Source organism: Cyrtonyx montezumae, unplaced genomic scaffold (assembly GCF_038088225.1).
Source record: "Cyrtonyx montezumae isolate F1298 unplaced genomic scaffold, pur_monq_1.0 scaffold_39, whole genome shotgun sequence".
In the NCBI taxonomy this organism is placed as follows: domain Eukaryota; kingdom Metazoa; phylum Chordata; class Aves; order Galliformes; family Odontophoridae; genus Cyrtonyx; species Cyrtonyx montezumae.
The window spans coordinates 119,797-145,882 of record NW_027072044.1 but is presented as its reverse complement, the minus strand read 5'-3'; the positions used below and the strand labels follow the sequence as shown (position 1 = coordinate 145,882).

Genomic DNA, 26,086 nt, shown 5'->3' with positions numbered 1-26,086 from the left:
TGGAGCTTTTGAGAAGTCAAACGTTTCTTATTTTCAGAAGACAATGACAAAGTAAAGCAAGAAACAAAACTTGCAATTCATGAATTAGCAACAAATTCTGGAAAGCACTACTTGAGTTTACTAAATTAATACTCAACTGCGTCACGTACCACAAAAAGCAGGAACATGAAAAAGCAACAGCAGTATAGAACCTCATGTAGCACAGTCTGTGTGCCATCATCACAAATGCAAATGTGAAACAACTTCAAGGCAGCTCAAGATGTTGATTGTAAACCAATCCAATGGTTGGTAAACCAATCCTCCTGCAGCATCTCACCGGGCAGATCTCTGACTAGGCTCTCCCTGCTGTTCTCAGTCTCTTGGAGACTGGGGGCAGCAAAGGTGCCCACTGGGATGTTGCTGTGGAGGGGGATGGTGTCACCCGTGGGGATAGCACTGCTGCCACCTGGGGCTGCCTCTGAGATGTTCAAGTGCTGCATCTGCCCCTCCAGCTGCTGGAAGCTGGGGACTGAGGGCACCACTGGGGCCACAGCTATGCCCTGCTCCGTGTAGAGCACGAATTGCTCTGGGGGGGCTGCGGGGGTCACCCAGCTCTGCAGAGCTGCGCAGCCATTGCAGGGCATCCAAGGTTGGCCGGTGGGGTTGGCCGGTGGGGGCACGGCAGTGTTTGCCCACTGGAGGTGAAAGACACGGAGGTCGAAGTAGCATCCGCACGGGGCTCTCCACATCTCTGCGGGGATAGAGGGAAGTTGTGGGGGGAAGGGTCTTTGAAACCCCCTCCCCCGGAGAGCTCCCACTGCGGGTAGGGGCACGTCTAACCTGGTGGGAGAGCGTTGGCTGTGCCGGTTGCCATCGGTGTAAACCAGGTGCCCGGGGCTGCCAGCGGGGGCTGCTGCATTGCAGGGGGCTGGCAGGGTTTGGCTGAGCCTGGAAGAGATGGGGGAAACGGCGTCGATCCCCTCCCCAACCGCCAGGAGGAGCCCGGAGGGGGACGGAGAAGGGACGGCAGCGCCGGCGTGGGGCGAGCGGGGCCCCCCTGCTGCTCACCTGCGCTGTTGAGGAGCTCAGGATAGATGAGCTTCGGAGGTGCCAGGGAGAAGTACGAAGCACAGAAGTAAGCAGCAGAGAGCTGCGTCTGCTGCTCTTGAGCAGCGGCTCCAACTGCCAACGGTTGGGGTCTCCTGCCGGTGGTCGTTACTGGGGGTCCTCGTGCTCTGTCCCCGCCCACCACGTCCTCCTCACCTCCAATGAGCTTACAGGGTTAACCGCGAGGTGCAGTGACCTCACCGTGGTCTTTATGAGGTGGTAAGGGGTCAGAGCTCCCATCAGTGCAGCCCAGGGGGGATTTCTGTGGCTGTGGAGAGAGCAATGTGTGCTGGGGCCATCCGTGCGCCCACCATAGGGACGTGTGAGCTTGGGGCTGCACGTGGAGCCCCGTTCGGGGTTCCCGTTGTGTTTGGGGCTGGTGGAGATGCTCTCTGCTGAGGCTCCGGCTCCGGATGCCTGACTCTCATGCCTGACTTTCATGATGCACTGCAGTGAGTTTTCGTGCAGTGTCACGCTGCCCTGGAGAGCTGCCCGGGGGCTGCACCGTGGGCCACCCACCCATCCTCTCCCCCCCGTGTCCCTGCCCTTGAACCCACCGCCCTTAACCACATCTGCTCCCCACGTGCTCCCGGATCCGTCTCAAGCCAGGCCTGGCTGAAAAGCTGTGGCTTTTACGGGTAATTTTTGGACATCCCCTTCTGCATCCTTCTGTGCAGCCACGCTGTACCCACGGTGTATGGGAACTGTTGAATCACGGCCTGAACCACTGATGGATCACCTGAGCTGAGCACCGAGGCAGCCACAGGGCCACAGCTAAAGGTGATATACCTGTGTGATTGGAACGGGTGGAGCCTGGCTCCACATCTCCCAAACCCCATTTAAGGGCAGACCACCACCGGGGAAGGATCTCTTCTTGGAGATCCCTCCTGCGTGGCGTCCACGGCAAGCCTCTTTCATCCTGAAGCCGAGCCACCATCCTTTGCCGGCTGTCTGTGCACCATCTATATAAGCCTACTAAATATACCATCTTCCATACTGTTTTCACTGAGTACCATCCTTGGGGGTTATTTACCATACAGAAGGTGATGTTATTTTTCCTCTGGTACTGTGGCTTTATGTTGGGTGGATGAGGGGAGTGGGGTAGTGTCCTGCCAGCAGCTCCCTCCCTTACTTTTCTTTGGGTTATTTGGGGTTCTTTTGCTGCAGCAGGGAGAACAACCCAGGCTCTGGAGTGGGCCCCCCCTTGGAAGGCTCTGCACCCCCATACCCCCAGAAGTGACCCCATCTTCTTTAGAGGAAGGCTGCAGTGCCTTCATCCCTGCCCTTGATCTGAGCTTCACTTCAGGGCTGGGGACACCACTTTCTGTGTCTGTTCCAGCTTCCCCCCCCCAAGTGCTGTTTCAACCCCCAGCAAGACGTGGAGCGGATCAGAACAAACAACATTTATTAGAAAACGAGAAAAACTGTACAACAATAGAACACTATCCTCATCCCACCTTTCCCTCCCCCTTTCCTATATGAATGGCTCTAACCCTGCTCTTCCACCCCACTGCTTCAGGGGGAGACTGAGCTGCTCTGTGCTCAGCATCATGCTGGAGGCTTCAGGGGTGCTGTAGTCACAGGAGAGAATCTCTTCGGGCAGCGAGAGAGAGCTCATGCTGTGAGAGGTGATGATCTCATCGAGGTCAGAGAGATCCCCGAGGTCTTGGAGCACGGGGATGCTGCTGGGGAGGCCGTGGTTGTTCCCCTGGGGCTCAGGATCAGATCCGCTCAGCTCAGGGGAGCAGTTGAAGAGCCTCATGGCCTCCTCCAGCAGCACCTCTTCGGGAAGATCTCTGTCTAGGCTCTCCAGGCTGTTCTCTGCCTCTTGATGACTGGGGGCAGCAAAGATGCCCGCTGGGATGTTGCTGTGGAGGGGGACGGTGTCACCCGTGGGGGTTCCACTGCTGCCACCTGGGGCTGCCTCTGAGATTCTCAACTGTTGGATCTGCCCCTCCTGCTGCTGGAAGTTGGGGACTGAAGGCACCACTGAGGCCACAGCTATGCCCTGCTCCTTGTAGGGCACGAATTGCTCTGGGGGGGCTGCGGGTTTCGCCCAGCTCTGCGGAGCTGCACAGCCATTGCGGGGCATCCGAGGTTGGCCGGTGGGGGCACGGCAGTGTTGCAGCCCCTTACGCCCACCCGGTTCCATACTGGCAGGTAGTATGAGAAGCAGAAAGGTCCCTGACTCAGTGCCAACACTGCTCTGCAGCAACTAAAACACAGCTACTTTCATCAAATATCCAAAACACAGCATCACATGAGCCTCAGCAAAGAAAGTTAACTGTATCCCAGCCCCCCCAAAAATCCCAACCCACAATATAAATTGCCTGCTATATTTGATATGAAAAAATAAAATTGAGAACATGACATATTGAGCCATCAATAGCAAATTAAAATGGTCCTGAAGGGATGTCTCAGTGATGATTTCAGACATGCAATTTAATTTTTATGTAGTCCTGTGTGGAGCCAGAAGTTGGATGCAGTAATTCTTATGTGTTCTTTTCAGCTCAGGATATTCTCTGATTCTGTGATAATAGCACAAGGCAGTATTAGGAGAAATACAGAGCACTGTCTCCTTTCCATACCCTTGAAACTCAATCCAGTTCAAAAGTTCGTATTCTTCTTATGAGCCTTTCTGACCCCCACGGTTTTCCACCATGGCTACAGCCTTATCTGAACCGCCTTTTCATATGATGTTCACTTATCCCAAGTAATTAGGATTCAGCCAAATCCTGAAGTAATAGGTTTCACTTCCTCATAGAGGCAACCATCTTTTTAGTCCATGCAGCTGTCTAGTTCCTTTAGAAACTTTGCAATGTGTAAGACCTCAGCCACATTCTGCACCTCCGAATAAAGAAAAAACAAAACTTAAAAGAGTACTGATCATTGCTTTCACTTATGCTGCAGATCAGTGCTCTTTGTGCATAGTTCTGCAGCTGCCAATTCCAGAATGACATAGGTTGCTCACAGAATTTGGCACCTCCTATTCATATTGTTCTTGCAGGCAGTAAGAATTCAGTGCAAGTTCAGAGTCTTACAATTCCTGACTGCTCTGTGGTGTGGGGATTTCTAAAAAAGGCTTCAGGCTTCATGGACACTGTGAATGTTGTGGGGCTACCCTGGGATGAATCCCATCAGGCCCTATGGACTGAACTGCATCCAGCTGGATGGAGGGCCTGATGGGATTCATCCCAGGGTAGTCCAAGAGTTTTCTCAATTTTTTTTCCAACGGTCTTGGGGGTCTGGAGAGGTCCCAGTAAACTGGAAGTTGGCAAATATTCTCCCAGTTTTCAAGAAGGGCAAGAAAAAGGATCATGGTAATTACAGGCCTCTGAAATTGACTTTAGTGACCGGAAAGAAAACAGCTTGCATTCATTGGAGGAGCTGTTGACTCCCTCAAGGGCAGGGAGGCCTTGCGGAGACCTCGATAAATGGCAGGGCTGGGCAACTCCCAGGAGCATGAAGTTCAGCAGGAGCAAAGGCCGAATCCTACCCGTGGGTGGGCAGACCTGGCCATGGGTACAGGCAGGGGATGTGAGGCCAGCCTGCAGAAAGGGACTGGGGGATTCTGGGTGCCAGCGAGTTGAGTCTGAGGCAGCAGCATGCCCTGGAGCCCAAAGGCTCAGGGAGTGTTGGGACACCATTCTCAGCCAAAGGGTTTGGGTTTGGGTGGTGCTGCAGAGCCGGGAGCTGGACTCAGGGATCCTGTGGGTCCCTTCCAACTTGGGCTGTGCTGTGATCCTGGGACTCTGTATGGTCTCCATATCAGAGTGCTCAGCTGGTAGCACCCAGAAGCTATAGTCATGTCCCCTTTGGAAAATGTAAGATTTTCATAGGTTCATAAGGTTGGAAAGGACCTACAAGATCATCTAGTCCAACCATCCTCCTATCACCATCCCTACCCACTGAACTACTAAATCCAATCCCTCAGCACCTCATCTAAACGCTTCTTAACAGCGCTAGGGACGGTGCCTCACCCACCTCCCTAGGCAGGCCATCCCAGTGCCTGACCACTCTTTCAGAGAAAAAATGTTTCCTCAGGTCTCATCTCAATCTTCCCCGGCGCAACTTGTGGCCATTCCCTCTCGTCCTGTCGTTATTTATCAGGGAGAAGAGGCCCACCCCCTCCTCACCACAACCTCCCTTCAGGAAGTGGGAGAGTGCAATAAGGTCTCCTCTGAGCCTCCTCTTCTGGCCCCATGGACTTGTGGCAGTTCAGACGGAGGAGCAGATCTCTGACCGTCTCTGCTTGGATCACAGGGGGTGCATTATGCGCCCCGTCCCGGACTTCCAGGCCAGGGCAAGTACCCTGTGGACAACTGCTCTATTAAAGACAGATGTGAAGAAGGCATTGAGAACCTCAGCCTTTTCCTTATCACCTGTGGTTACATTCCCTGCCTCATCAAGTAAAGGAGAGAAGTTTTCCTTAGTTGTTCTCTTGCTGTTAATATATTTGTAAAAGGGTTTCCTGTTCTCCTTTACAGCAGTAGCCAGTCTAAGTTCAAGCTGGGCTTTAGCATTTCCAACTTTCTGCCTGCAGATCTTGGCCAGTTCTCTGTAGCATCCCCAAGCAGCCTGTCCCATCTTCCAGAGGACACAGACTCTCTTTTTCTCTCGGAGTCTCAACAAAAGTTCCCGGTTCATCCACACTGGTCTTCTTCTCCTCCGGCTCGACTCACGCGACTCCGGGACAGCCTGCTCCTGTGCCTTTAAGGCTTCCATCTTGAGGAGCATCCAGGCTCCAATCAGCATCCAATCAGGGGTCCACCCTTGACCCCTCAGGAGCGAACGGCCAATCAGGAGCGAATCTGGCCAACGGTTTTCTGTGTCCGTTGGGCCATCGGTGCTGTCAGAACACACACTGCAGGAGGGTCTTGTTGTGACAGCAGGAACAGCGTTGCTGGTGGAGCTAAACTGCCCCAAAAAAGGCTCTTGCCTTCTAGAATCCGTAGCTGTGAAGGGCTGGATCTAGGGTGTTGGCCTGGTAGGTGTAATCTTTGGTCCCTCCATCCCCTCCTAGAAAGAGCTTGAAACTGTTCTCCTTTGCTTAGCCTGGTGCACAGCCTGTCTGGAGGAGCCGCTGTGCCTGTGCTGAATCAGGTACAGTTTGCAGGCACTGAGCTGCCTGTATTGTTCTCTTGGGCATTTTGCCTGATGTTTTGGGGCAGTATGAGCCTGGTTTTGTAATTTCTCCTGCTGTGTGGGAGTTGGGCACTGTGCTTGTTACCCACTCCATCTAGGAGGAAGTGAGATTCCTATATGGGTCCAAGGAGAGGAAGCTGTAGGACAGAGGAGCTGAAAAGGAGTCATCTTTCAGCATAAATATTGTCCTACACTTAGGAAAACCAGCAGCTTATCTCCACCTGAGGAGCACATGGTGAAAATAATGCGCGAATATACTTCTGTGTGTTAGATATAGGTAGTAAGCAGACCATCTATATTGTAATGGCTGCTTGATCTCCAAATAATGTTGACTTGTAAATGATCTACTAACTTGATCTTTGCAGAAAAAGTTGCCAAACCTGCATAGTCTGGACCTCTTCAACTGCGAGGTGACAATGCTCATTAACTACCGGGAGAGCATGTTCTCCCTTCTGCCCCAGCTCACCTACCAAGAGGGATTTGATGCTGATGAGCAGGAAGCCCCTGACTCAGACCCTGAGGCAGATGGGGATGGACTGGAAGATGAATATGAGAACGGAGAAGGTAAGGATTTTCTCCTTTTATGTGGGAACAGCTCATTTTTTCCCCTTCTTTATGATTGTGTTGCTAAAAAAATGATTACAACTTGCCATGTAAGTAGGGGCTGTCTGGACAGCCCTGCTGTAACCTGAGTAATCTCAAAGATAATACTCAAAAAATAGTATAGATGATGGTATATTTGAATAGATCTATATATAGATGGTACACAAATAATGCAAAAGGAAGATGGCTCACCTTAAAGATGACAAAGGCTTGCAGTAGACAAGTAGGCTTGCAGTAGACAAGTAGGTGGGATCTCCAAGAAGAGATCCTTCCCTGGTGGTGGTCTGCCCTTAAATGGGGTTTGGGAGAGGTGGAGCCAGGCTCCACCCATTCCAATCACACAGGTATATCACCTTTAGCTGTGGCCCTGTGGCTGCCTCGGTGCTCAGCTCAGGTGATCAATCAGTGGTTCAGGCTGTGATTTGGCAGTTCCATACACCTCATTCCTTTCTTTGGTGGGCTGCATCAGAAATGAAGCTTGCTGCAAGCTGACAGGGCTTGCTGCTGATACTCCTTGTGCTTGTTTGGTGTGATATTACTCCAGCTCTAGGAGGTGTGGGATTAGCAAGTATTTGGAAACCATAATATCTTCTTTTGGTAGAAGGTGAGGAAGAGGAGGATGATGATGAAGAAGATGACTTGGATGAAGAAGTCATTGATGAAGAAGATGATGATGACGATGATCTGGAAGGTGAAGAGGAGGAGGATGGAGCAGATGACGAGGTGAGGCTTTGTATTGTTACTGAGTGTCTTCAGCAGAGTTTTGGCTTAATTGGCTGTGTGTGTGAACTGCAAACTTGTGTCCCGTCAGACGAGATGTCACAGAGCCTCTGTGAGCAGATTCAAGGGGTCCTACCCTGGGCTTTGGCTTTTCCCATCCAGATACTTTTTGTCCTGTGAGAGTTTCTGGTTCAGTAGTTTTCTACTTGGACTGATGTTTCTGTGTCAGTCTTCAAGCCGTAAGGCCGCACACACACAACTTGTAACAGGTGCTGCTAAGGTTCTCCATGCTCAGCTTGTGCCTGGCACCCTAAGTAAGGCAGGAGCATAGGTGAAGGAAAAGGATTGTGGTTTGTGTAACAAGGTGTTTTGTTTTGACTCCAGGAGGAAGATGAGGAGGAAGATGGTGAGGATGAGGATGATGATGAAGCTGATGATGGTAAGTTGAATTCTAACAAACTCTATGCCTTGTGAAGCTGTCTTGACAGTCTTGGCGTGTTTGCTCTATTCTCAGAGCTTCCAAATCTTCTGTGCCTTGTTGCCTTCAGCTTTTCCGTGATAAGTGCAGTGTAGCTCCTCGCAGACACTGCTGAACTTGTTAGTTTGTATATATAGTTAGCTTGTGCCTGAGCTAACTAAAATGGAGGCTAAAACCTGAGAGTTAGGTGGTGGTGATGGGGAAATAAGTTTCAGTACTGGGTAGGTCTGCCAAATATTAGAGGAAAGTTGCCTAGTGGGCCTGTCTAAGTAGCTTGAACTGATGGTTCTTGCCAGACTGGGGCTTGTCATGTGTTCTCCTATTAGTGGTCTCTGAGAGATGCTCTTGGAGCTCTAGAAAAGGGGTATAGTCCTGAACTGGAGTCCGTACTCCTCTGGTCATAAAAACCCAAACAGACTGACAGAATGTAGTGGCTGGCATGACTTGAAATGTCCTTGCATGAGTTTGGTCAGAGATGACTGAATTGTGCAATTGTTATGCTTTTGGGGGTGCTCAACAAAAACCTTGCTTCGAAGCAGTGGATGAAATGTGGGATGCTGGGAGACCATAAGGTAATTCCTGGTTCTTAGGAGTTGAGGCTTTTTGGGGTAGCATGAGAAATGGAGCTGGGTGGATCGGATACGACATGGGGAGAGTTTAGTCTGTGCTTGCTCGCTGGCAAACTGTGGCTGCTGAGGCTTGTAGTCACAGCTCAGGTGCTGTTCCACAAGACCAAACAGAGCTTCATGCTTCACCTCTGTTTGCAGACCTTCCACGAGGGGAGAAGAGAAAACGAAGTCTAGAGGATGAAGGAGAGGAAGACCCAGAAGATGAAGAGGATGATGACGATGACTTTTACAGACTATGTCTCCATTTCTTAACCTCCCCGTTGGGGATGTACAGTCTCTCATAGACACATCTCCCACTCCTCCTCCGCTATGTATGGCTGCAGCGTCCACAATATATTTTTTTAAGATGTAGAATACTGTAGGCATTCAGGGGAATCTTCCATACAAGGCTCTCTTTCTCACAAGTATCTCATGACCAAAGGCTTCAGGGCTGGGGACACCACTTTCTGTTTGTGGTGCTGTGTCTGTCCCAGCTTCCCCCACCCAAGGGCTGTTTCAAGCCCCAGCAAGACGTGGAGCGGATCAGAACAAACAACATGTATTAGGAAACGAGAAAAACTGTACAACAATAGAACACTATCCTCATCCCATCCCTTCCCTCCCCCCTATCCTATAAGAATGGCTCTAACCATGCTCTTCCACCCCACTGCTGCAGGGGGAAACTGAGCTGCTCTGTGCTCAGCATCATGCTGGAGGCTTCAGGGGTGCTGTAGTCGCAGGAGAGAATCTCTTCGGGCACCGAGAGAGAGCTCATGCTGTGAGAGGTGATGATCTCATCGAGGTCACAGAGATCCCCGAGGTCTTGGAGCACGGGAATGCTGCTGGGGATGCCGTGGTTGATCCCCTGGGGCTCAGGATCAGATCCGCTCAGCTCAGGGGTGCAGTTGAAGAGCCTTGCAGCCTCCTCCAGCAGCACCTCTTCGGGCACATCTCTGTCTAGGCTCTCCAGGCTGTTCTCAGCCTCTTGATGACTGGGGGCAGCAAAGATGCCCGCTGGGATGTTGCTGTGAAGGGGGATGGTGTCACCCGTGGGGATACCACTGCTGCCACCTGGGGCTGCCTCTGAGATTTCCAGCTGCTGCATCTGCCCCTCCAGCTGCTGGAAGCTGGGGACTGAGGGCACCACTGGGGCCACAGCTATGCCCTGCTCCTTGTAGGGCTCGAATTGCTCTGGGGGGGTGCGGGGGTCACCCAGCTCTGTGGAGCCACGCAGCCATTGCTGGGCATCCAAGGTTCTTCTTGTAGCTCTGCAGTGAACCTGCCCTCAGCTCCCTTCTCCTGGGAGGTCACCCTGGTGCATCTTTGCCTTCCATCACTCTGGGGTGTGCTCTCCTAACTAGAAAAATCAAGAAAGCCACCAAGAGCAAAGCAGAGCATCACACTCCATGTCATACCTGCGTGACTGATGGGCATAACCGGCTCTTCTCGTAGTGGTTGGGCTTCATGCAGGGCCTGCTCTTGTTCTGCCCCCGGGCTCGTTTGCGCTCCATGGGCTCCTGCTCCCCATCCTCGGGCTCCCCTTGCCTCTCTCCGTCCTGGCCCTGTGCATCCAACCTCCCCCTCTTGGCAGGGGGCTTGCTCTGCTCGCTGACAGCCTCCTTCTCCTTCTCCTCCTCCTTCTCCTCCTCCTCACCACCCTCTCGGCTGCCGGGCTCCCCGTTGGCTCTCAGGTAGGCATGGAACCGCTCCTTGGAAGCCATGAACCTGCAGAAGAATCAAGAAGCTGTGAAGAGCTGCACTGCCAGCACCACAGAGCCGCAGAGTGCCCCCACTCTCATCCCCTCCTCGACCTCATCCCCATTCCCAACTGTGTCCCTGAACACAACCCCAATTAAATCCCTATCCCCATCCTCGATCCTATCTCTTCCTTGACCTCATCCCTGTCCCCATCCTGAAACCCACCCTCATCTTCATCCCCACCCCCTCCTCGACCTCATCTCCATTCCGAACTCCATCCCACTCCCAACCCCAACTAAGTCCCCATCCCCATCCTTGATCCCATTTCTTTCTCGACCTCATCCTAATCCTCAAACCCATCGTCCTCCCAAACCCCTCATATCCATGCCCAACTCCATCCCTGCCCCCCTCCCTGAGCCCATCGCCACTCCCAACCCCAAGCAAAGCCACTTCCCAATCTCCGATCCCATCCCCACCCCCATCCAGCCGCATCCCGGGACGCGGCCGCGCCGTCCCCGGTGCCCCCCTGTAGGCCGCAGCCCCTGAGCGAGGAGCACCAGCATCTCCCGCTCGCTCCCCCCAACGCAGCCCAGGCCCGGGGACGGCCCCGTGGGGCGGCCGATGTCGCAGGGATCGGGGGGAGCACACGTGAGCCCCCGGGCCCCGCACTCACCGCTCCCGGACCGGCGCCACTGCCGCCATTGCCGCCATTGCTGCCGCACGCGGCGATGACGTCACTCACGCGACGGGCCGGGGCGGCTAGAAAAGGGCGGGCGGAGAGCGGGCCCCCTCAGGGCGGCGGGAGGAGCGGGCCGAGGCGCTGTGGCTGTGCTGCAGCGCGGCGGTGTTGGGCTGCTCGCTTTGCCAGCCGGGAGCGCTTGTGCTGCTGCTGAGGACTCCGAAAGGCCGTGGGCTCCCTCAGCTCCGCCCTCTGTGCGGAGCGGGGCCGGAGCTGCCCGGGCTTCTCTTGGGAGCTGCCCCGTGGCCTCGTCGTGCCCTATGGGCTTTCTGGCTGTGGCTTCCCCACAGCTGTGGGCTGTTTGCATGGAGGCCCCACCGTGGCACCGTGGATCTGCGCTGCTTCCCCGACTTGCCACTCTGGAGCTCAGGACGGGGACCGTCCCTGCTGCTGCTCCTGCGACTGCCCGGAGTGCCGTCCGGGCCTCGTCTTTGCTCTGGGCGTTCAATTTGGGCCCGAAAGGTAAACTGCTGCGCTGAGCTCTCCGAGTGTGTGCCCGTGACCTTTCCGTCCTGTGTAGCTGCTGGATTTCCTATGCGTTTGCAGCACTTGTTACGGTCTCCTTCTGGCTCTGTGTCCGTTTGTGGCGTCCCCATCCCCGACTCTCTGCTCGGCGTCTTTTTTTCTTTAGGAACTCTTCTTTTCCTTCTTTTCTTGAGCAGAGCGTCTCTCTGTGGCCCACAGAGGCGCTGCTGCTGCCTGTGCTTCTGTTTTGGAGTGAGGATGCTCAGGGCAGGGCAGCACCCCGAGCTTTTGGGTGCCTGAGCCATCCTCGCTGCCCGTAATCGGGCTCTGTGCTCTGGTGATGGCCACTGGTTCTGCTGGGGTCCGGGATGTTGCTGGGACCCCGTCGCTCCTCCATGTCCTGGGGCTGGCGATGGGGACACCGAGAGCTCGAGCGTGGCAGAGTGGTGGCACTGTGGCCTGAAGGTGCTGTGTTGGCTGCATTGCTATGAAGTTGAGGAGCTCAGATGTGAAATGCTCAATAAAGAGAGGTGAAGTTTTCCGGCGCTTTCTGGCTGCGAAGGTGATGTTATTTTTCCTCTGGCACTGTGGCTTTATGTTGGGTGGACGAGGGGAGTGGGGTAGTGTCCTGCCAGCAGCTCCTTCCCTCCCTTACTTTTCTTTGGGTTATTTGGGGTTCTTTTGCTGCAGCAGGGAGAACAACCCAGGCTCTGGAGTGGGCCCCCCCTTGGAAGGCTCTGCACCCCTGTCCCCCCAGAAGTGACCCCATCTGCCTTAGGGGTGGGTTAATAATCTCAGAACCTCCTATTTGGCATAGAAAGTCCTTCAAGGGCAAATAATGATATGTATAATGGCAGGAAGCTTTTTTTTTACTCAGTGACTATATGAAAAAATAAAAACACTAGCATGACTGTAAACAGGAAGCTTCTATTTTTAAGGTATTGAAAGGTATAAAAAACCACACAGCAAAACAGAAACACAACTAACAATCTAGCAGCACTCTGGCAATAAAGATTCTTCAGAGAATGGGAAACTGTGAACATAAACTTCCCATTTCACAATTCTTCACCTTCTGTAAAATTAGTTATTACCGTTTAAAGAGGAAAAAAACATGGAGCTTTTGAGAAGTCAAACGTTTCTTATTTTCAGAAGACAATGACAAAGTAAAGCAAGAAACAAAACTTGCAGTTCATGAATTAGCAACAAGTTCTGGAAAGCACTATTTGAGTTTATTAAATTAATACTCATCTGTGTCACGTACCACAAAAAGCAGGAACATGAAAAAGCAACAGCAGTATAGAACCTCATGTAGCACAGTCTGTGTGCCATCATCACAAATGCAAATGTGAAACAACTTCAAGGCAGCTCAAGATGTTGATTGTAAACCAATCCATTGGTTGGTAAACCAATCCTCCTGCAGCATCTCACCGGGCAGATCTCTGACTAGGCTCTCCCTGCTGTTCTCAGTCTCTTGGAGACTGGGGGCAGCAAAGGTGCCCACTGGGATGTTGCAGTGGAGGGGGATGGTGTCACCCGTGGGGATAGCACTGCTGCCACCTGGGGCTGCCTCTGAGATGTTCAAGTGCTGCATCTGCCCCTCCAGCTGCTGGAAGCTGGGGACTGAGGGCACCACTGGGGCCACAGCTATGCCCTGCTCCGTGTAGAGCACGAATTGCTCTGGGGGGGCTGCGGGGGTCACCCAGCTCTGCAGAGCTGCGCAGCCATTGCTGGGCATCCAAGGTTGGCCGGTGGGGTTGGCCGGTGGGGGCACGGCAGTGTTTGCCCACTGGAGGTGAAAGACACGGAGGTCGAAGTAGCATCCACACGGGGCTCTCCACATCTCTGCGGGGATAGAGGGAAGTTGTGGGGGGAAGGGTCTTTGGGACACACCCGCCGCAAATGTTCACACGGGGGCTAGGGGCACGTCTAACCTGGTGGGAGAGCGTTGGCTGCGCCGGTTGCCATCGGTGTAAACGTGACCGGGGCTGCCAGCGGGGGCTGCTGCATCTCAGGGGGCTGGCAGGGTTTGGCTGAGCCTGGAAGAGATGGGGGAAACGGCGTCGATCCCCTCCCCAACCGCCAGGAGGAGCCCGGAGGGGGACGGAGAAGGGACGGCAGCGCCGGCGTGGGGCGAGCGGGGCCCCCCTGCTGCTCACCTGCGCTGTTGAGGAGCTCAGGATAGATGAGCTTCGGAGGTGCCAGGGAGAAGTACGAAGCACAGAAGTAAGCAGCAGAGAGCTGCGTCTGCTGCTCTTGAGCAGCGGCTCCAACTGCCAACGGTTGGGGTCTCCTGCCGGTGGTCGTTACTGGGGGTCCTCGTGCTCTGTCCCCGCCCACCACGTCCTCCTCACCTCCAATGAGCTTACAGGGTTAACCGCGAGGTGCAGTGACCTCACCGTGGTCTTTATGAGGTGGTAAGGGGTCAGAGCTCCCATCAGTGCAGCCCAGGGGGGATTTCTGTGGCTGTGGAGAGAGCAATGTGTGCTGGGGCCATCCGTGCGCCCACCATAGGGACGTGTGAGCTTGGGGCTGCACGTGGAGCCCCGTTTGGGGTTCCCGTTGTGTTTGGGGCTGGTGGAGATGCTCTCTGCTGAGGCTCCGGCTCCGGATGCCTGACTTTCATGATGCACTGCAGTGAGTTTTCGTGCAGTGTCACGCTGCCCTGGAGAGCTGCCCGGGGGCTGCACCGTGGGCCACCCATCCTCTCCCCCCCGTGTCCCTGCCCTTGAACCCACCGCCCTTAACCACATCTGCTCCCCACGTGCTCCCGGATCCGTCTCAAGCCAGGCCTGGCTGAAAAGCTGTGGCTTTTACGGGTAATTTTTGGACATCCCCTTCTGCATCCTTCTGTGCAGCCACGCTGTACCCACGGTGTATGGGAACTGTTGAATCACGGCCTGAACCACTGATGGATCACCTGAGCTGAGCACCGAGGCAGCCACAGGGCCACAGCTAAAGGTGATATACCTGTGTGATTGGAACGGGTGGAGCCTGGCTCCACATCTCCCAAACCCCATTTAAGGGCAGACCACCACCGGGGAAGGATCTCTTCTTGGAGATCCCTCCTGCGTGGCGTCCACGGCAAGCCTCTTTCATCCTGAAGCTGAGCCACCATCCTTTGCTGGCTGTCTGTGCGCCATCTATATAAGCCTACTAAATATACCAGCTGTGGACTTTAAGGGCAATTTTTGGACGTCCCCTTCTGCATCCTTCTGTGCAGCCTCGCTGTACCCACGGGCAGTGGGGGCTGTGTGTGCCTACATGCTGCAGAGCTCGGCCCTGCCACGACTCCTCGGTGGTGGAGCGATGCCAGGCAGCACGTGAGCATTGCTCAAGTGCACTCTGCTGCTGGCGGAGCTCATTCAGACGGAGCTGCTTTTGGAGCAGGGAAGGAACGGCCGCTGCTGTGCTGCGCAGCTCTGCCTGACCTGAGCTGCTGCAATTGCCAATGGCTTTTCCACCAAACGGAATATTTTGGGGGGGAAGAAGCTTTTTCAGCTGAGCTGAGGCAAGGACGTGAGCTGCGTGGCTCAGAGCTGTGCACATGGAGTCCTCGAGCTGCATAGCAACTGCGTTTGTGATTGCTGCCTGCGCTCAGCAGCCTTCACGTGCTGTCCTCAAGTGACACAGGCACAGAAAAAGTCCTCGAGGCAGCCAAGGGAAGGTCACGTACACGGTGGCACCAGGCCTGCTTTCATTCACCCTTCACCTTAAGCAGAGCTCGTGATGGAAAAGCAGCAGCTTCAGAGACCCCCCCCCCCCGCCCAAGTACAGCCATCGGAGGGGCCGTGTGACACCCAGGAGGGGGTGACAACAGCCTGAGCGTGCTCCCAAAAAGGGACAGCATTCTGTACGATGTCAGACACCAGGAGGCAGAGGCTGTGCTCTGCAGGGACTGTGTTAGTACGCACCACCCTCCAGGACATCCCTGAAGGAACAGAGGGCCGCAGTGGGAACAGCTCGTGGGGTGGGGGTGGGGGTTGTGGCAACCATGCTTCTAGAAACGTCCAAGTTTTATTTTGTTTCCTCGTGCAGCTGAACAGCACGCACCATTCCTGCTGCCTTCCCTGCACAGCAACGGGCTGCACCACTCCTATCTGTAGGAATTCGCCTTGTGTTTAGGCAGGAAGGTGAAGCTGGCAGGTACAGGTCCCAGGAGCAGCTCACTGCAAGGAGACAAAAGAGGTTTGTGTTCAGTACGGCAGAACCACTGCCACCCACAAGTTGTACAGCACCAGGGCTCTACGCAGAGGTACCCAGAGCAAGCCTTCAGCCTCCCAAAAAATTCACAAGTACTGCTGCACACAACTGTCCCTAGTGCTGAGCCTGAACCACGGCAGTGGGAGGACACAGACTGCGGGTCTTGGCACAGCCAAGGGAGTCACTGAAGGTCAATGCCAAAATGGGATTCTAAGTTTGGTGACCTGAATACCAGCTTCACTGCTGGCAACCACACGCCTAAAATCAGCACAAAGCCTCTGAGAGCTCCTCCCAACCTCCAGCTGTGTTTGTGCAGAGCCAAAACCCCGATGGTGCCAAAAAGGATTCAGGTTGGATCCTAAAATGATGTCAGCCCATGCTATTGCGACTTATCCTCGCTTAAGGCTTCAACTATTTCACACTTTGGGAACCCACGCCGCATTTTCAGCGCAGAGGAATTTTCTTTACAGTCAAGGAGGCTTCATGCATTTCCTGGATGCTGGTTCCACACAGCATCACTCCAACTTTCCATAAGACATGTGAGCCCTGCTGGGACACTCTGCTGACTGCGCAGAGCAGGGCGTGCTTGGGAGACCCCCTCCACTGCTTCAAATGAGCATTAACAAATAAACCAAATCAGACTGGACACTGAATGCCTATGGCTATGAACGTCTCTTGCAAAGAGCACTGGTTACAAAGCTCTGCACAGCCTCACTTGTGCACAGGTTCTGCTCGAAGAGCAAGGAAACCTTGATTAAAACTCGACGTTGTCGTTAACTCGGTTTGAGGCAGCTGCTCCCAGCACTAACAGGACGGATAAGGACTAGCAAAAACACGAGCTCTATTCTGGTTAATCTCTGTTTCCATGACACGAGGAGCAGCAGCTGGCTGTGCTGCATGAGCTCCCATTTCAGCTGGCTCGGAACGGAAGGCCGCTTCGCAGCCGTCGCCTGCAGGCTCGTGGATGTGGGGAAAAGCAGCTGTCTGCATTTTGTTACACCAACTCAGAGCCACGAGCTGAGGAACGAGGGTCACGCTCGGCTCTCTCGAGCTGAGGATGCTGCCTTGGTGTGTGTACAAGCCGTCCCATCGCTGCGCTCTCTGCTCTCGGTTCCTGAGCGTCCCAGGAAGAACAGTGTGTCATGAGAGAGGTCAGCCACCCAAGATGTGCAGTGGGCTGTGAATGACCTCCTGAGGCAGAGGGAGGGAATGGGAGCTCTTAGGGCGACTCCAAGCTCGCTTCAAACCTCCAAGTGAAGCGCTGGTTATCCCGGTGCTTTGTTACCTGATTTTAATCCAGTCGTCCACGTTTTGGCTTGCCATCAGTGTCTCCAGATAGTCCCTCCCTATGTAGTAAGGCGGCCGCTCATTGATCTTCTGAGGGAGGTGTTCTAATAACCCGACTGGAATATACCTACAGAAACACAAACTCTATGGGCACTGTGTGCTGCTGTTCAAACGCCGTGGGCCTGCGGTGGGAACAGTCCTCCGAAGCGGGCGCGGTTACCTGCACAGAAATGAGAGCCATTCCAGCAGAAACTTCCTGCACTTCTCCACACCCTGAGTATCCGACCCCCAGTGCTCCAGGCCGTAGTTGGTGAAGTCCCTGAGGATATCAAATCTCTCCCTGGAGGAGATATCCCAGTGTCTCTGCTCCTTGATCTCAGTGAAAAGCCACGGTTTGATGAGCGCTCCTCTGCAGACAAAGAAAACGTGCATCATTACTCCTGAGACCACTGCTCCTGAAGACATCAACTGAAACCCCTTCCAGCTCTTACATGCCAGCCCAGTGCGACTTGAAAAGCTTTCAGTTTCAACACGAGGCCACTGGATGTTCCCACAGATGCACACTGTCCCGACATTCAAAGAGTAATTTCACTGAGGGGAAGCTCTTCTCATGTTTGGAATTACTTTCGGTATTTTTGTTCATTTCTTTTTTCTAACCCCTGCACCAATAGGCTCAGAAGCAAAAGGAAATGCAGTCACTTGCCTTGCAATCATAATCCCCGAAACGCCCGTCTGCATGGCTTGATGAGCATCTTCGTAAGACAAAATATCACCGTTTCCTGTGCAGAAGGGAGGAAGAAGCCAGAGGTCAAAGTGATGCAGCAGGGCAAGTCAAAATGAGCTAATCCAGGCATGGGATAAAATTCAGAAGGGACACAGGGTCACATTTAGAGATTCTCAAGGAATTGCTCAGGAATGTTTCTGATTAACGTTCCCATCTCGAGGAGGAGGAGAGCCTTCTCCTCTCTCTCTCTCTCCTTCTGCACTCAACTCATCCCCTGAAGGTTTAGCTGGGATTCTCTGTGCCATGCTGCCCACAAGAGAAAGCACCTGCTAAAAGCCAGGTGTCCTGTGTGCTGCATGTCCCTTCCATCCTGCTCTGCTCCACGCTCATCCTGCCTGGCCACAAGCAAACAGGCACAATGGAGCTGCACAATGCTCCACCCGCTTTGTGCAGGGACACTCCAACCTTTTCCCCAGGCTGGACGTATTTGGGAGCTGCATTTTCTCCTTGTTCTTTTAGTTTTGAACGACACTGCTCAGATCAGACGGGCATCCCAAAACACCTACCAAACAGAGGCATGGGGCTTGCTATTTTAGCACATTCTGCTATGTAGTCCCAGTCAGCGACTCTCGTGTACCGCTGCTCCCTGGAGCGGCCGTGCAGCTGCAGAAAGAAGTCACAGTGAGACCTCAGCAGGCAGCCCAGAGGAGGCAGAATGGCACAGGAGCACTGCAGGAATGTGCTTCCATGAGGCAACGGCACCAGGCTGGGGTAAAGGATCCTCATGGGTGCACAGCTGCTAACAAACCAGGCTGCAGAGGTGGTCTGCAATGCTAAGAAAGGGCTGGATGCTTTTCTGAGTCACCTTTGGGCCACTTGCAAGGCAGAGCAGGAAGCGACTGTAGGCAGTGAAAGGGAATATTCACTGTGGGCAGGAACTACTCAGCCCCATGCAAACCAATAGCCAGCCCTGAAATAATGAAGCTCGTCTGAATGAAGCCTCTGTTTTTGAAAAAGCACTGCAGTGGCCATCTCCTTTGGTAATGGATACAAAGCCTCAGGAGCACCGAGGACAATGTTCTAAATAGAAAGGCATGGAAACTTCTCTCTCATTAGGAGAAAGCACTAGAAGATAGTACATAGATGGCCAAAGCTTTGAAAGAGCTACTTAGCAGGGGGTAAGGTCATCCCATACCCCACTCTGGGCCCACACGCAAGCAGAGCTCCCCCAGACAGCAGCCAACAACTTCAAGCCACAGCAAGTATCCCAGTACCGTGACCATGGCTGCTCCCCACTCCCGGATCCTGGGGATTATTTGATGAGCCACGTTCCTCTTTTCTTGCACCCCTGTCCGTATCTTCACAGTCAGCGGGACGTCCAGCACCTGCAGAGAGGGCAGAGTGAGGCCAGGCTGGGGCAGGACTCAGCTCCACCTGCTCACGTCCTGCTGCCAGCCCATGCTCGCACTCACCGAGTTCATCCCTCGGACAATCTGCTCCAACTTGTTAGATCGAGTCATGAGAGCACAGCCTCCGCCCTGGGGAAAGAAAGAAAGGGGACACAATCAAGACTTTCTGCCTCCTCGCACAGTAAAGAGCAGCCCTCTGCTCAAAGGAACACAGCTCAAACTCCAAGACTTTCCAGACTTGGTGTGGTTTTCTCTTCATCCGTTCCCTTTCTCCTTTTTCCCCTCCCCACTTCTGCCTGCTGCTCAAGCCTAGCGTCCATAAATGACCTGCTAACTCTCCATCAAACTGACAGCAGCAGATCAGCTAGCAGGAGACGATGCCAATAACAAGCATCTCCAGACAGAAACGAGACATGCTGCAGAACATCTTCTCACCTTCTTGTAGACCAGGTCGATTGGACACCCAGCGTTGATGTCTACAAAGTCCACATCAATCGTTTGGTTCAGGAGCTCTGCACATTTGGTCATCGTGTCTGGAAACGCTCCCTCCAGCTACCAAAGGGCGACAGTTTGTGTGAGTTCAAGAAGCAGCTTTTCTCCTCAGAAGTGAGTTATCCTTTGTCTGCTTGTCACCACGGCGGCACTCACCTGCACCCCAAAAATATCCTCAGTGTGGTGCCGTTGGAGGAGAGCCCACTCAGAGGACTGGCCCTGAAGGAGGTTTGTGCACACAGCCATCTCCCCACAGGTGACATCTGCCCCAAAGCGTTTGCAGATCCTTCTGAAAGGGAGGTTGCCACACTGAAAGACAGCAGAGAGATCCTCTGTCACGAGCTGAGCTCTCTTCCAAACGTGCTCATATTAGGCACATTCTGACAGAAGGACAGAATTATCCACCTACCGTGGTCAGTGGGGCCAAGTAGAGCTTGCCTTGGATTTCCAACTGGAAAACAACCAGGGATGGAGGAGCACGTTAGCAGAGCTGAACCGGCAGTGGTTAAACACAACGAGATTCCAGTTAGCCACTTTATCACCTGTCTTGAGAAAACTCAGGGGGAAACCCAGGAAATCACATTTTTTTGTTTAAGAACCTCAGCAGTTCCCTGACACTACATCAACTGGGTAAGAGAACCACAGACTTTAAATGCTCCGTTTGTTTCCACTGCTCTGCGTGGGGAAAACTCAAAGCAGTTCAAAATGCAGCGGGATGTAAGACTGGCCAAAGGACACGAGGTGAGGAGGAGGAGGAGGCAGTGCTCAGCCTCCCCTCAGGAGAGCACTGCAGATCAACCAGCCCCAGCCTCCTCTCTCCTTGCAAATCATTCCCTCACGTACAAATGAAGCTTCTCTTAGCTCTCACCCCTTCAGTGAAACCTGGGATTGTTCAGTCTGGAGAAAAGGAGGCTCAGAGGAGACCTTATTGCACTCTACCACTTCCTGACCCCCTTCAGGAAGGGGGTGAGGAGGGGGTGGGCCTCTTCTCCCTGATAAATAATGACAGGACGAGAGGGAATGGCCACAAGTTGTGCCGGGGAAGATTTAGATTAGACCTGAGGAAACATTTTTTCTCTGAAAGAGTGGTCAGGCACTGGGATGGCCTGCCTAGGGAGGTGGGTGAGGCACCGTCCCTAGCGCTGTTCAAGAAGCGTTTAGATGAGGTGCTGAGGGATTGGATTTAGTAGTTCAGTGGGTAGGGATAGTGATAGGAGGATGGTTGGACTAGATGATCTTGTAGGTCCTTTGCAACCTAACGTACCTATGAACTTATGAACCACTGGGGCCCAACAGCTCACCCACCTGCATCCTTCCCCTCTCATGACAGTGATGTGCTCTCCAGACAGCTCAGCCCTCTGCCTGCCTGCCACCCAGCTACGAGCTCTCTTCTGTCTTCCCAGGGGACACAAGAGACAGCAGCCCTCGACCAAACTCTCGCTGCTCACCTTCTTCTTCTCACACGACCTCAGCTTTACAATGTCCTCATCTGTCACTGGGCCTGCTGTTTTGGTGGGGCATCCCCCCTCTCTTTCTGTGGGGTGAGGACTCTGCACAGGAGCTGGTTTGGGATCTCCTCCCTCCTCTGGTAGCACAGGACATTCTGAAATGTCTCCCAGGCCATCCTCAGGCACTGTGCACTCGGACACAACCTCACCCTCCGCAGAGTGCTTTGCTGGGGCTTTGCCTCCCTTCCCACCATTGCCGTGGAGCTTGGCCAGGCTGCAGAGATACTCATCAGCTTTCCTGAAGGTAAATTTCTTCTTGCGTAGCTGGTGCTGGAGCTCCTTGGAGAGCTTGTTCCTCACCAGAGACTTCCCTTCCCACTGCTTGGCCAGCTCTGTGTTGACCACGTTCTGGTAGCCATCCCCGAGGTGGGCCGTGGCAAAGCGGCACGTGACGCCGTAAGAGCACTTGCCAAAGGTTTCAAAGAGCACACAGCTGTGGCCCAGGTCGGCCGGCTTCGCTGCCATGTACTCGCTGACGTCATGAAGGAAGCGGCACCGTGGGCCGAAGTAGCACTTCTCCGCACAGCCCTTCAAACAATAAAGAGGAGATTCAAACCTCCGCCCTCCGCTCCCAGTGGTGGGCATATCTGTACAACCAAGGGGAGCACGGAGAGGGGAGAAAACCCATCACTCCCTAGGAAACGTTGGGCATGCCACAAAGCACCCTCAGGAAGCCAACTGCTGGAACATGCCTCGGGTTTGAACACCTGAGGGGCTACTTTAGCCCTGTGGGCTCAAGGAAGCTGGTGCTTTGCTCGCTCTGTTCAGCCTCACACTGCTACGTGCTCCACAAGCAGCCAACAGAGGCAGCTCTGCCAGCACAGCCCTCTCTGTGCCCTCAGCTCCCTTCTCCTGGGAGGTCACCCTGGTGCATCTTTGCCTTCCATCACTCTGGGGTGTGCTCTCCTAACTAGAAAAATCAAGAAAGCCATGAAGAGCAAAGCAGAGCATCACACTCCATGTCATACCTGCGTGACTGATGGGCATAACCGGCTCTTCTCGTAGTGGTTGGGCTTCATGCAGGGCCTGCTCTTGTTCTGCCCCCGGGCTCGTTTGCGCTCCATGGGCTCCTGCTCCCCATCCTCGGGCTCCCCTTGCCTCTCTCCGTCCTGGCCCTGTGCATCCAACCTCCCCCTCTTGGCAGGGGGCTCGCTCTGCTCGCTGACAGCCTCCTTCTCCTCTTCCTCACCATCCCCTCGGCTGCCGGGCTCCCCGTTGGCTCTCAGGTAGGCATGGAACTGTTCCTTGGAAGCGATGAACCTGCAGAAGAGCCGTGAAGAGCTGCACTGCCAGCACCATAGGGCCGTGGCATGCCCCCATCCTCAACCCCATCCTCATCCCCTCCTTGTCTTCATCCCCATTCCCAACTCTATCCCTGAACATAACCCCAAACCCAACTAAATCCCTATCGCCATCCCTCATCCCATCCCCTCCTTGACCTCATCCTCATCCCTATCCTCAAATGCATCCTCATCCTCATTCCCACTCCCTCCTTGACCTCATCTCCATTTCCAATTCCATCCCTGTCCCCCGACCCCATCCCCATCCCGAACCCCAACTAAATACCCATCCCCGTCCTTGATCCCATCCCCCACTCAACCTCATCCTCATCCCAATCCTCTCATCTCCAATCCCAACTCCATCTCTACTCCCCTCCATGACCCCATTCCCAACTCTATCCCCATCCCAAACCCCAACTAAATCCCCATCCTCACCCTCTTCCCCACCCCCTCCTTGACCTCGCTTCCACACCCAACTGCATCCCTGCCCCCATCTCTGACCCCATCCCCACTCCCACTCCCAACTAAATCCCCATCCCCATCTTTGATCCCATCTCCCCTTCGACCTCATCCTCATCCCAACCCCCACATCTCCAATCCCAACTCCATCCCTACCCCCCTCCATGACCCCATTCCCAACTAAATCCCCATCCCAAACCCCAACTAAATCCCCATCCTCATCCCCATCACCTCCTTGATCTCATCTCCGTTCCCAACTCCATCCCTGTCCCCCTCCACGACCCCATTCCCAACTCCATCCCCATCCCAAACCCAACCTAAATCCACATCCCCATCCTTGATCCCATCCCCTCCTCGACCTCATCCCCATTCCCAGCTCTATCCCTGACCCCAACCCCAACCCCAACCCCAATTCAATCCCTATCCCCATCCTTGATCCTATCCCCCCTTGACCTCATCCTCGTCCCCCATCTTCATCCTCATCCCCAACCCCTCCTCGACCTCATCCCCATTCCAAACTCCATCCCCATCCCAAACCCCAACTAAGTCCCCATCCCCATCCCTGAGCCCATCCCCTTCTCGACCTCATCCTAATCCTCAAACCCGTCATCCCAAACCCCTCATCTCCGTTCCCAACTCCATCCCTGCCCCCCTCCCTGAGCCCATCCCCACTCCCAACCCCAAGCAAAGCCACTTCCCAATCTCCGATCCCATCCCCACCCCCATCCAGCCGCATCCCGGGACGCGGCCGCGCGGTCCCCGGTGCCCCCCTGTAGGCCGCAGCCCCTGAGCGAGGAGCACCAGCATCTCCCGCTCGCTCCCCCCAACGCAGCCCAGGCCCGGGGACGGCCCCGTGGGGCGGCCGATGTCGCAGGGATCGGGGGGAGCACACGTGAGCCCCCGGGCCCCGCACTCACCGCTCCCGGACCGGCGCCACTCCCGCCACTGCCGCCATTGCTGCCGCACGCGGCGATGACGTCACTCACGCGACGGGGCCGGGCCGGGGCGGCTAGAAAAGGGCGGGCGGAGAGCGGGCCCTCTCAGAGCGGCGGGAGGAGTGGGGCCGAGGCGCTGTGGGTGTGCTGCAGCGCGGCGGTGTTGGGCTGCTCGCTTTGCCAGCCGGGAGCGCTTGTGCTGCTGCTGAGGACTCCGAAAGGCCGTGGGCTCCCTCAGCTCCGCCCTCTGTGCGGAGCGGGGCCGGAGCTGCCCGGGCTTCTCTTGGGAGCTGCCCCGTGGCCTCGTCGTGCCCTATGGGCTTTCTGGCTGTGGCTTCCCCACAGCTGTGGGCTGTTTGGATGGAGGCCCCACCGTGGCACCGTGGATCTGCGCTGCTTCCCCGACTTGCCACTCTTGAGCTCAGTACAGGGACCGTCCCTACTGGTGCTCCTCTGACTGCCCGGAGTGCCCTCCAGGCCTCGTGTTTGCTCTGTGCATTGAATTTGGGCCTGAAAGGTAAACTGCTGTGCTGAGTTCACTAAGTGTGTCCCGTGACGTCCTGTGTAGCTGCTGGATTTCCTATGCGTTTGCAGCACTTGTTACGGTCTCCTTCTGGATCTGTGTCCCTTTGTTGCAGAAGCATCACACCGTGTGACTTAAACAAGTAATATCTTGTGGTGAAGGACTTGATGCCTCCTGATCCAGTGACTTGAGAGCTTTGGAGGAGGTTTCCTTTCCCGCTCACGCCCCCATCCCTTCCTTACAGCTTCATTGCCACCAGTGCGCCCTTGTTTGACAGATGCTTGGTCCTGGCTGCTGAGAGGGCGGCTGAATGGAGACAGACCCACCTCCTCCTCCTTTCCTGTCCTCCAGAAGTTGGTTCCTGTCTTCTGCTGAAGTGTTAGTACTATCAAAGCAGTAGGAGGGGGATGGTGCCCTGTGTTTTGCCGTTAGGGGCTGCTAGAAGCTGGTGCTGAGCAGCTGCTCTTACAGTGTCGGGGAATTCCTGCAGTGTGTGTTCATGGGCACAGCAGTACGGGGTGTATGTGCGGGGGATGCAGGTAGGATTGCACGTGGGTAATTTCGGTACTTTCCTCTCTTCTGCCACCTTCATGCAGTTCTCTCCGGATGATGCTCCTTCAGAAATGTCTTCTGGGAGGAGGTGAGGAGCTGGGAGCCTGGCAGGGTGCTTCTGCTATTGCTGAGGGTGGGCAGGTTGCACGATAGAGGCAAGCTGCTGTGAGAAGAGCTTTTGGCTGATTGGATATTAATTAGTTTTGGAGAGAAATATGAGGAATGCTGGAATACTATTTTAAGCTTCAGCTTGGCTGAGGAAAGGAAGGAAGGTAACGAGGCCGTGGGGATTAATGAAGTGATTTCACTGATGTTTCTGTGGGGCAGTTAGCCTGAATGCAGAGTGCTTTTGCCTTGCAGTACTTGGCTGAGGTCAGGCTTTCACATCTAATCTCCTCTCAGGGCACTGGTGCGGTGGGTTTATGAGGCTCAGCCTCGGGCAAGCTTCCCAGCATCTCCTGGTAGTGCAAGAGAAGCACGAGGCTTCCAGCACCAGGGGCTCTGCAGGTGTTGTGTGCTGTGCAGTAGCACGGTCACTCATGTGCAATGCAATGGGGACTTGCCTGCAGGTAGAGGTTGCTGGAGGGTCTCTGCTCAGAGCAGGGATGTGCTTCTGCTGGCTGTTTCAACTCTCGCTGTAAGCTGGTTGAGCTGAGGCACAGTGGGGCAGGGGCAGGGGTGGTTTGGAAGCCTGAGCTGGGCTGCTCCTGCGAGCGAGCGCTCTGTTTTTCAGAGCTGGGTTTAGCATCTGTCAGCAGCACTAAATGAGCTTTGGAGAAAACCAGTACCCAATAGCGTACTGCAAAAGGCCAAGCAGAGGGGGTGGGGAGGGAGAGAAGAGGAAAGGTTGATTACAGGAAAGTGTGATACATATACAGGAGTAACCAAGTCAGAAAAAGTTCAGCTCCTCTGACGTCCAAGTAAAACAAGATGCATGCATTAATGAAAATACACCTTCCTCAGGCTGCCGCACAAAAGTCGGATGTGTCAAGCCCCTGGTTCTGGCTACTACACCCAGGCGTGAGCTGAAAAATGAGGCCGCCCTGAGGGGTCACCTCTGCAGCTGCAGAGGGTGAGAGTGGGGATAGAAATTTGGAGTGGTCACATTTGTTTGGATGCCTTTCATAGCAGCGCGGTAATATTCTGACAGCCCTCGCTGGTTAATCGTGTACATG

General features: G+C 54.4%; 2 protein-coding genes across 2 annotated transcripts; one reads left to right on the top strand and one right to left on the bottom strand.

Moving 5' to 3' along the window:
- The first annotated feature begins 6,550 nt into the window (after positions 1–6,550).
- LOC136054570 (acidic leucine-rich nuclear phosphoprotein 32 family member B-like) lies at positions 6,551–8,945 on the top strand. The gene is made up of 4 exons (XM_065745855.1): positions 6,551–6,795; positions 7,436–7,557; positions 7,939–7,993; positions 8,800–8,945. Exons 1-4 carry the CDS (start codon positions 6,648–6,650, stop codon positions 8,943–8,945), a joined length of 471 nt encoding a protein of 156 aa, XP_065601927.1. The 5' UTR covers positions 6,551–6,647.
- A 6,613-nt stretch (positions 8,946–15,558) lies between these two features.
- Positions 15,559–22,821, bottom strand: DUS3L (dihydrouridine synthase 3 like). The gene is made up of 13 exons (XM_065745854.1): positions 22,763–22,821; positions 22,131–22,422; positions 21,103–21,690; positions 20,064–20,105; positions 19,811–19,963; positions 19,598–19,714; positions 19,226–19,291; positions 19,028–19,138; positions 18,320–18,416; positions 17,733–17,808; positions 17,250–17,438; positions 17,028–17,156; positions 15,559–15,708 (listed from the first exon to the last, which is right to left on the bottom strand). Exons 1-13 carry the CDS (start codon positions 22,819–22,821, stop codon positions 15,636–15,638), a joined length of 1,992 nt encoding a protein of 663 aa, XP_065601926.1. The 3' UTR covers positions 15,559–15,635.
- Between the last annotated feature and the right edge of the window lie 3,265 nt (positions 22,822–26,086).